At 43.9% G+C, this 11084-nt stretch overlaps 1 protein-coding gene across 3 annotated transcripts in view; it reads left to right on the top strand.

Annotated features, from left to right (window-relative positions):
* Nucleotides 1-10672, top strand: part of LOC117875427 (serine/threonine-protein kinase PDIK1L-like) — a 15803-nt gene extending 5131 nt beyond the window's left edge. For all 3 annotated transcript variants that reach the window (XM_034766754.1, XM_034766753.1, XM_034766752.1), the window contains exons 2-6: nt 868-1496; nt 2695-2911; nt 5393-5639; nt 8276-8985; nt 10345-10672. In XM_034766754.1, the coding sequence (XP_034622645.1) occupies nt 951-1496; nt 2695-2911; nt 5393-5622 (993 nt within the window). In that variant the 5' untranslated portion in view covers nt 868-950 and the 3' untranslated portion in view covers nt 5623-5639; nt 8276-8985; nt 10345-10672. The remainder of the gene's footprint in view (nt 1-867; nt 1497-2694; nt 2912-5392; nt 5640-8275; nt 8986-10344) is intronic.
* Nucleotides 10673-11084: the final 412 nt, after the last annotated feature.

Here is an 11084-nt window from a genome sequence, read left to right as displayed (position 1 = left end):
GGTGAGGGGTCTCGTGGGGGGGGCAGGCTGTGGTGACGGCTGGGCCATAGGGAGGGTGAGGGGTCGGGGGGGCAGGTTGTGGTGATGGCTGGGCCATGGGGAGGTGGAGGGGTCGGGGGGGGCAGGTTTTGGTGATGGCTGGGCCATGGGGAGGGTGAGGGATTAGTGCTGGCTGGACTGAGGGAACGTGATGAGGGGTTGGGGCGGTTGGAAGATGAAGAGGGATGTGGGGACTTCAGTGGCTGGGTTTTGGGGTTGGGAGTCAAGACAATGTTGTGGGGGAGGGTATTGCTGGCACTGGGGTGACGATACAGTGGGCGCATGTGGCTAGTCAGTGAGGGAGTGGGATTTGGGACTGCAGATGTGGGGAGTGGGTGTAGGGGTTGGTGCTGTTGTGAGGTGGGGTGGGGCTGAATTAGTGTTCCTGTCTGTTCAGCACCTTTGGAGAGGCAGTGCTGACAAGCCAGCTTTGCCTAGAAGCTGCTGCTCAGGTGATGTCTTCCTCCGTTTCTCCCCTACTTGAGGGATGCACTCTGCACTGGGAAGGTCACCTTTCTCTTTACCAAACATTGTTCATTGTGTTCACTGTTAATGCAGCAGTTTAGTTCTGCACAGTGCCATTTTGCAGCGTGGTTGTAGCAAACTGTGCAGCAGGACTGTGCTGAACAGTGATTCTTGAAAGATGTGTTCATGCTCGATTTCTTTCTTAAAATCCCACTGTTGCTACCAATCCCTAGGCAACAGGCTTCTATGTTCCAAGCAACACACAATAAAATATAGACCACTAAAGGATCAAACAGAAGCACATGAAGCATTGTGGGTGAGCTGTCAGATTTTTACCAAACTTTCCTTGTCTTTCTCTTTCAGGATTTTGTTGCAAGTGAAAGTCTGAGGAGTGTTATGACTTCAAAGATTGTTTTTGTCTATTGCCCATTGGGCCACAAAAAGATATGGCTACAGAAGCTAAGTACAACATTGTACGGGAAGTGGGTCGAGGGAGCTATGGGGTAGTTTACGAGGCAGTTGTCAGTCAAACCAGAAACAAAGTGGCCGTGAAAAGGATGCATTGTAACGTACCTGAAAATGTGGAACTGGCTTTGCAAGAGTTTTGGGCCCTGCAAAGTGTTCAGAGCCAACATGAGAATGTGATCCAGTTAGAAGAGTGTGTCTTGCAAAGTGGCCAAGTCTTTCAGCCAATCAGCCGCCAGTACAGGAAATCGGACAGTCATCTGCTGCTGATTGAGACCTGTCTGAAAGGGCGGAGATGCATGGACCCCAAGTCTGCCTGTTTTCTGTGGTTTGTGATGGAGTTCTGTGATGGTGGAAACATGAATGATTTTTTGCTGTCTCGCACTCCAGATTCTCAGCTGAATAATAGCTTCATGCAGCAGCTGAGCAGTGCTGTTGCCTTCTTGCACAGAAATCAGATTGTGCACAGAGACCTGAAGTCAGATAATATTCTTATTTCCCATAGCCCTGGAGGTCCTGTAGTAAAGGTAAGAGGGTAATCCTTCTTGCTGCTGCTCAGTATGTGGGTGAAGTGTTATGCCAATTGCATTACTTTTACTGAGTTGGTCACTTGGATAATATTGTAATATTCAGTTTCCTCATTTGTTTCCTTCCCTTTGAACTTTTAGACAAGGCCGGGCAATTCACTTGTATGAGTCTCAAAAGAGAATTTTGGTGAGGGTGTGGGGCAGTCAGTTACCTTTTGGCCTCTTTGGGGAATCCTGAGAGCATTTCTGTAGCATCTTTCATGCACGAGACGTTCCCTTAAGAGGAACAATTTAGGGCTAATTCAGTTTTAAACCACTACCTAGCCACTGTGTTCCTGATCAGTGGTGGAATATTTTCTCAATGAAAGCAGCAGGGCACTTGTGATTTCAGTGCAATCACACTGTTGGGTCCAGGATCTATTGGGGCTATACTTGGTAACACTGAGACTAGAGGGTTGCCATGCTAAATGGTAGAGGGTAAAGTTGCTCGCAGAGAGGGCCATTTTAAATACACTCTGGATTAACTGATTGCAACTATGGTTCCGGCTTTCTGGAACAGATTAGTTTTGTCCTTTGGGGGTATGGGAAGGAAGCACGAAGATATTGAGAATAAGGTCTTCAAAGGTTTATACAGCATATTCCCTTCCCTTATTGGTGGACCTCCAGTCCTTACACACTTGTCAACACTTCCAATATTGTAGTCTATAGCACTACTTGCTGTTTTGGAAACAAGAGGTTTTCTTGTCTCTTGCTTCATCTGGGCTCCAGCCATGGATCTTCCTGGTTAAACTGAAGACTGACTAATTCTCTTCCTTACTGTGACAGACTGAAAACAAGTCTTTCTCTGTAATAATTCAATGGGAAGAACAGCTTAGTGGCAAGAAAGTCAACTCACAGTTTACTCCCAATTCCCCGGGCGTTCCAGCAGTTAACTCAGAGGAGGGTAGGCCTGTCCCTTGTGAGTAACCTATGTCTTGGCCCTCAAGCTCAATACTGGCATATTGCTTTCACCTTTGGAGCAGCCAAAGGACAATCAAACTGAAGTTTTGTTATTCAATACAGATAATAGTGAATATAATAGTTCAGAGCACTCAATATAGCTACCTGCTCAATTGCTGTTCTGTTCATGCCTGTATGCACCATACAATGATATAGGTAATAATGGTGACCTCCTAATCTCTCCCCTTTTCGTCAATAGGTAGCGGACTTTGGCCTGAGTAAGATATGCCAGGGGAAAGTGAATGTGAACCAGCATTGCTTCTCGTCAGCCTGTGGGTCAAACTTTTACATGGCACCAGAAGTGTGGGAAGGTCGTTATACTGCCAAAGCTGATATCTTTGCCCTCGGGATCATTTTCTGGGCTATGGTAGAGAGGATTACCTTCAGGGATGGAGACTCTGAGAAGGAATTACTTGGTGAGAATAATTGCTGTACAGCCAGCAATGAACCCTAATGGATAGATCATTCTCCTGCCCTAACCCCAGCAATCCTCTAAGTCCTGAGGATCCTTCTCCCAGGCATAGTCACATCACCACCCTTTTTTCTGGCATAGTATTGGATATGGCTTCCTCTGGAGTCTGCCAACATTTCTCCATGTCTCCACCAGAGGTATTGCCAGAAATCCATAAAGCCCTCTTCCCCTTTCTCCCTACCCCTTTCCTCATGTTGATCCGCTTCCTTTGTGGGACTCCCCAATCTTTAAGACCTAGGAGCAACATGTTTAGAGCACATTCTGAACTTTACTTGTGTTTGAAAGCTTTGTTAGACTTTTGTGATCTCTACCGCTTTTCCGTTTACAAAAAACTTTTGTGACATAAACGGCCAGGAGAAGAAAACTTGTCACCTGGCTTTGGCCATCCATTGAGGATAGGGGGTTGGGAGATCAACAGGTGCTCAGCAGAAATGGGACTAGCTCCAATGAACTTTAATAGACCAACCAACCAAAGAACTCCAAAACACAAACCCCAAACATATTCCAAAGGAAATACTGAAACTCAGAGTTCAATGCCATTGGTGAAGCATTTTCAGTATATCCACAATCTGTGGTCAAGATTCAGCAGCTTGATAGCCATGTCTGCTTTACCAGTGGTTCTCAAACTTATTTGATCGCGCCCCCCCCGTTCCTTGTGTCTGTGGTAGTTTACGCGCCCACCTCCCGTCACACAAGTACATCTACCGATACGTGCGGTGGCGGTGCTTCACTTGAATGAGTTTTGGCGTCTTTGTTTTTCACTTGAGTTGTTTTTTCCTGTGGCACGAATGAGCCAATGATCCATTGTAATAAGAGCAAAAGCAAAACTGCAATTGTGGTCCATGCTGACACTTAAATGTGCAAATGGATTAACCTACAAATGGCAATTTGTATAATGCTAGGCAAGCTTAACAGAAATCCATCAAAACGCACAGCGCCATCTAGAGTCAAATGCGGACCTGATGTGTCTGGAGGAATCATCTTTGCTAGTTGTTCATTGCTGGGGGTAAAATGTGCGCAGTAAGTTCCCCCCCGCCCCTTCCCCTAAATCTTCTCACGCGCCGCCACCCAAATACATTCTGTACCCCCCCAGTTTGAGAATCTCTGCTCTACCTTGTTACCCTTGCAGTAAATCTATCTTTCCTTGAAGATAGGCTGATCTACAGTTGGTACATTTTGTCCTGCTGATAGTGGTGATATATTTAAAGGCCACAAGGCAAAGGACCCATCCAAAGGATTGTAAGGACATGTAAGAAAATAGGTTATAAGGCTGGAAGGGGTGTTTAAGTCATCCTTAGTGCTGTGTCTGGCTGAACGAGATTCTACAGGGATGGATGGTCTGTGATTCTAGGAATATATGTTGCAACAGAAAATGCACCTTGAAAGAACAGAATGACAATCTTTTATATGAACATACTAATCAGAGGCATTTCAACTCCTACTCAAGGAAGCCTAATGTACACATTTTTTTAAATATCTGACATCATAATTTCAAGTCACAATAAAGGCATTCAGAGACGGCTCCTTTTACTGAGCGGCTGCTTTAAGTTTTCAAAACATAATGGAATTAAGAACTGAGATCGTTCCTTTTCAAAATGCCAAACAGGAAAAAGCATTTTAGTTCTTGGCTAGAAAAACAGTAAATATTCTGGGTCTGAGACCAAGGTACGAACAGACTTCATTGAAGTTTATTCAATAGCCATCCGCCAGCTCGAGATAAGAGACTTGCCTGGCTAACCTCCATATGCAGATCGGTCATTTATTCAATGCTTGCTGCGAGGGTAGAGCAGCTTGACTGAGCAGTTTCCTTTGCTGTCTCTTTGGAACCCAGCTAATCCACTTTGCCCAGTCTTTATTTACATTTCTGTTTCTTAATTTTGCTGAGGAGAAGCTGTATCCAGCAGTCTGGATAAAGGTAAATGGAACATACTGTCATTTATTATTAAAAGTGGTTTGAATCACTATTTGCTCAGTTCACTTTTTTCTAAGTCATCTAAAGTGAACCAAACACAACCTGCCTCTGTCTGTCTTAGCTTCCAGTTCTACTGATGCAGTAAAATTCATTGAAACCGAGTGGAGTAGGGGTAGCTCTTTGCAACAGGCTGTTTTCTTTGCATGCAATCCCTATAACCATTTGACAATGTCCTGTGTAGGCCAAATTTAAAAGTGTCTTTCTGTTTTCCTCTGCTTGATGCCCACTTGTGCAGAAATGGGGATGTAACAAACTTAATGGTTCCTATTTTGGTAATGAACTTCTTCTGGGGCTGGTATCTTACAACACTTATCTTGGCAGTTGCCTCTGAAGTTGGGCTTCACATGCTGTGAACGTCTACTAATAAATCTTGTGTTGCTTGTCAGATGGATGTGTGGTGTGGATTCTCCTTTTCCCCAATCTGACTTCTCCCTCTTTACAAACTATACCCAGGAACCTACATCTGTCAAGGCAAGCAGCTTATTCCTGTTGGCGAGGCACTGCTGGAGAATCCCAACATGGAACTGCAAATTCCTCTGAAGAACAAGAAGTCCATGCCAGACGATCTCTGCAGACTCCTGCATGACATGTTAACGTTTAACCCAAAGGAAAGACTGGATGCCTTCCAACTAGAAATTCGAATCAGGAGAATCTCCTATGGGAAAAAGCGCCAACGTTCATAGCAGCAAGGGGTGATCAGGTTGGTGTCTGTACTGGGGTAATCTCATTTCAAACTTGCAATCCTAGTTTTTGATACTGGCCTGATTGGCCTAAATTCTTTATCTCTAACAGCAGTTCCCTAGATTCATTGCTTGGTTTCTTTCAGTTTGATTGCACCCTTCACTGTCAGGATAACTGCTTTATAGGAGCAATATTTTGGGTTCAGTATATTGTATGGCCCCATGAGTGGTAATTGCTCAGCACATTTATAGGTAATAGAACAGGAGATAAGAAACCAGTGTCAAATTAACCTGTTTCTCCCTAATAAGCACCTGTAATGGGTTTCGCACACATTCATTACTGTGTGTTACCACATATTTTCCACGTGTGGATGCACCTTAAAAGGTGGTGGTTGGCACTCTCTTGCATGTTAGACAAATGTGAGCCAGGTTATATAATGAAAAGTTGACCGTTTTGTTAGTGCCAAGAGCCCTATCAGATTGGGGGTCGTGTTGTACTCGGTAAGGTGCTGTACACAGAGAAAGGTGGGGTTCCTGCCTCAAAACTGCTTTTATAAACAGGCCTCGGTCCTGAAATAGAATCTGCTAGAGTGTCTCTCTGCCCTTCCTGGGCTCCTATGAAAATCATGCTGCCGATTAGGTCTGACTTTATGCTCACACTTTAAAATTTTGGCCCTAGTCATTGCATGTTGTTGTTTGACCTTTTGTGTTAGTTTTGTTTTTGAGAATAGACAGTAGCAGCTTTGTTAAAACCTCAAGTGTGTACAGCACAAATTTCAGGAATTCTGTCAAATGTTTTGTATATTGTAATGAGGAAGCAGAAATCCGTTAGTAGGGTAGTGACCAAAACACTTCATTCTGTTGCAAATTACACTAATTCACTGTAATTTTCTAATTGTTGCCTCTATTTTTAAGTCTGCTATAAGACTGTTCTCCATGACGGACTGCAGAAATGTTAGTTGAAATGAGCTGCAATAGAGATTGATACCAATCACCCTTCTTTTGCCCCCAAAGGGGTCTCTTGCATCCTTTCCTCACTGATAGAAAACCCCAGCTTTCTTGCTGAAGAATACTGGGCTCTCTCAAACCTACCATGCTGAAGCACAGTTGCCTGTAAGGGTTACTAGTTTTTTCTTCCTGGAGCTGGGAATGTCTTTCTGGCACCTCTAGCTCATATCAGTCTGAGAAGCAAGTGACCCCCCAACCTGAAACTTGTGGTCTAAGGCCGTTTTTTTTTTTTTTTTTTCAAAGTACAGGTCACGACCCAGGACTGGGTCGCAGAATGTCAGGCACTGGGTCGCCTAGCTGATTCAAATTATAATGATTGTTGCTGCGCAGCAGCTCTAAAGGGCCGTGCAACAGGGACCTGAAGAAGAGAGAGGTAGGGGGTGGGTGGGAACTGGGGAGGGGAGCAAGTTATGGCTTGCAGGGCTGCTGCCGGCAAGGGGAGAGAGGCCCTTCCCCCCGGAGCTCTGTGCTGCCTGCCGGCAGGAGGAGAGCTGTGGGGAGTCCTCTGACCCCAGCCCCGGGGCAGCCTGCCTGCACCCCAAACTCCTCATCCCTGACCCTACCCCAGAGCCCTCACCCGCCTGCATCCCAACCCCTCTGCCCCAGCCCTGAACCCCCTCCTGCACCCTGAACTCCTCATCCCCAGCTCCACCCTAGAGCCCTCTGCCCTACCCTGGGCCACCTCCCACACTCCTTACCATTGGGTTACTAAGGCTAGTGTCTAGCTAGTTATGTAAAGTGGGGTAAGCTGGAACGTACTGCAATGTTATGATTTTATGAAAACTCTAGTCAAAAGATATTATGATGTTGGGTCACAGGCATCAACAGTTTTCTTCAACTGAGGAAAAAAGTTTGAAAACCACTGGTGTAAGGCAGTGTCGTACCCAACAGTACACTAACTATCAGATCAGTGTTAGATTGTTTACTATCATTTGACTGTGAATTCTTAAGCTAATGGGGACTAGAACATAAAGGATGCTGTACAGGGGTTCTCAAACTGGGGATTGGGAGATGATTACATGGGGGGGGGGGGTCAAGAGCTGTCAGCCTTCATCTCAAACCCAGCTTTGCCTCCAACATTTATAATGATGTAAAATATATTAAGTGTTTTTAATTTATGGGGGGTGGGGAGGTGGTGCACTCAGAGGCTTGCTGCATAAAAGGGGTCACCAGTACAAAAGAACCACTGCTGTAGAAGACTGGAAACATCATCAGTTTTACATGGTGGTTGCAGTGTTTTAACAGTAAATCGAGAGACTGAAGTCCTCTCTCTGAATTGCAGGTACAGCAGGCAGGGCAGGGCAAATTCCCCCACGAAGCCCTATATGGCTGTCTCAGTCCTCTGCTTCAGCAGTCTCCTCTCAGGAGATAGGGTAGCTCACTTGATGCTTGTTCAATTTTTGACCTCTCTGTTGAACCAGTGCTGTGGTGGTTTAGCTATGTAGAAAGTTTTACCCTAGGAATTAGGGTAAACCACTAACTAGACATCAGATGGTAAAAGATTTCAGTTGCCACCAGTCTGGGCTGGAATTGAAACTGAATTTCCCTGCTAACATGTAATCTGAAATAAGGGTTCTTGTCCTTGGAATGCTAGTCTAATTAAGGTGTGGTGATGAGGTCTTTTGATTCTGACTGGCTTCTTCCACAGGTCCTGTATTTCACTGTTACCATCACACAGGCATCCTGACCAATACTTCTGAATTCTCCTTGGATTAATGGTTTGACCTTGAGGGAGACCGGTCAGAATAAATCTTGACTGCTTCCCATTTCCCCCAATGGTTGTATGTAAAGGAACAATTATTTATTTGTATAGTAATTTTAATATGCAAGTCCTATATAGCTTGCCCAATTTTTTTAATGGAGTATTGCAGACTGATCCTTCATTTGTATAATAGTGAAGAAGGATGTTGGTGACTGAGGCTGCCAACCTTATCAACTCGGTGGCCATGCTCCGAAGTGTCAATTCCACTGTCCTTGGTACAGCAGATGATTGTCTTGTGCAGTGTTTAATTAGAGCTTTCCATGTAATTACTTCATTCCATGGTACTTGGCCATGTAACTAAATGGTGGCTGTTTTTGAAAGAGTGGCATGGTGTAATCTAATCTAATGTTTATCCAAAAACTTTCTAGCAGAAACTATGTATTTTCATCACAGTAGTTTGTGAATATTCTTGCTTAGATTAACAGAAATGCATTCTTAAAATAAATACAAAGACTGTTTAATATGCCAAATTGTTATTGGAATGTATGCATCACTATTACCTTTAGTTTAGAGACTGAAGCTGTCTGCTGTGTCAGCTGTTTGTCCCAGCTACTCTGACATGGGAAACGAAAAGGACTGAACTGGAGTATTGGCAGGTAAGTAGGGACTCAACCTATTTCCAACCTGTCTGAAAATAGTTAACACCTCTGGGATTGATATTTAACTCTTTCTAAAAGCTCTTAGTTCTAGGAAGGTGACTAAGTAGCCCTGGTTTTCCCTCCAATTCTCTTCTTGCCCTAAGCTCTATTTTAACTTGTGGTTTGGAGGTGGGCTACTGTATCTTTGGACACAATTGATATTATGGGACAGAATGTATTGTCAGAGGAAGATAGAAGAGAGCTCCTCTTTTGTCTCAATGTACGCTTGTGCCATACAGGAGACCTTGCTCACACAGGCATGTTGGGAGGAGGTCTTGAGGGAGGAAGCAGACTTAACTGATGTGAAGTCACAACAGCACCATTTATGGAGGGAGAACAGTGCTTGGAATTAATGGCAAAAATTGTTTGAAATATGTTGTTACAGATTTTTAAAAATTAATCAGATCTCTGGGCCTTGTCCTTCTGCTGTGGATGCATTAGCTATTGCCTGTAAACCAGTCTCTTCCCTTCCATTCTGGCACAGAGCTGTGACTGCAATATAAAAGCTTCTGCATTCCCTCATCTTAAAATTTGTATAGTAAACCTTCCCTAGACTATATTCCACACTACTTACTTATTTGATCTGGAAGCCCTAGTGGGCTTCACAGGAAGAAGTGGAGAACTCTCCCTATGGCTTGGTGATGCCTACCTCCGTAAAATGCGGCACTTCATGGATACCGTGCAGACTCAAGTCATCTGAGCTCTAGCTGTAACCATCCAATAACAAATGAATATCCAGTATTAATGGTTACTGATCAGAGCTGCTGCAGGAACATACTCACCCCAAACTCTCCTTTATGAAACTTTTGGCAAAAACAAAATCAAACTTAGTGCTGGTGGAAGTTGCTGGCCTGGCAGTTATAGTGAGGTAGCAGTGCAAACGTTTGCTCTCCATTCTGCCCTGGACAAATAGATTAGCTATAGCAATGAAAGGAGTTGGTTCTTCCCAGCCGGTTCAGCATTGCTCAGAGGGATAAGTTTGGATAGGCTCAAGCAGGTGAGAATGGGAGTCTGAAGCTCATTTGTCATCTGGAAATTTTAGATGTATTTTGGAGAAGGTTCTTGTCTCATTAAAGCAATGAGACTATTAGTAAGTATGCTTTGGCTTTGGTCTGCTCTTCTTCCCATACAATACTGCTCAATTTTACATCTTGCTGGTGTTGCTGTGGCTTCATTTGTTTCTCAAGTTAGGTGGCTCATATCTCATGATCTTTCTGAGAAACTACAGCACCAGCTTTAGGCTGCAAAATTGTTCAACCTGCTTTACTGAAGAAATTATTCTTTTAAAATGTATTTCTTCTTTCTTCACTCCCACAGCTATTGAAACTGTGCTGTCTGGCTCTCCAATGCCATCTGTTCTTAGAACAGGCAAAGTCTGCTAGTCTTGTGGAACCATCATAGTTGAGGAAGAGTCAAATTTTGGAACGTAGACCACAATTAAGATTACACCTGGCAATAAAACCACTCTGAGGCACTTTAAATGTTTGTGTGGCACAGGGTTGGCTACTCACTGCAACTCTTGCTTGTTTTATCATACTTTGTTGATGTTCTCCACAGCCTCTGTTAGAAATACTTATTTGTATGTGTGCGCTTTTGTTACATCAGACTGTGTATTTTAAATTTAATAAAAGATTTTATACAGACACCTTGTATCCCTGCCATGGTCATGAAGCACTAAATTGTGATGCCACCTATACAGAAGGAATGATGTGTGTAAGGTGAATGGCCCTAGTGAAAGCTATTGCTTCAGTGTGCAAAGAGAAACGTTTCTCAGCTTTTATTATTTACATGACTAGAAACTAAATGCTCTTGGGGGAGGTTTGGAATTTGCTCTTGGTTACCTGTCTTGTGCTCCTGACGTGCTTGTTCCTAAAACTCCCTCTCATCTGTGACATAATGTGGTGCTGACAGCAAACAGGGACAATTCTGTAGGGAACAATCTTGCACAGTACTGGGACTAGCTCACCTAATAAATCTCATCCATTTTTAACTTCTATTCTGTCCTACAGAAGGTAGCACTTCTTGAGAATTGAGCCTATAATTGGGGAATGGGCAGA

This window comes from Trachemys scripta, chromosome 3, assembly GCF_013100865.1.
Source record: "Trachemys scripta elegans isolate TJP31775 chromosome 3, CAS_Tse_1.0, whole genome shotgun sequence".
Classification (NCBI taxonomy): Eukaryota; Metazoa; Chordata; order Testudines; family Emydidae; genus Trachemys; species Trachemys scripta.
The sequence above is the reverse complement of the archived record's forward strand: the minus strand, read 5'-3'. Positions and strand labels throughout refer to the sequence as shown.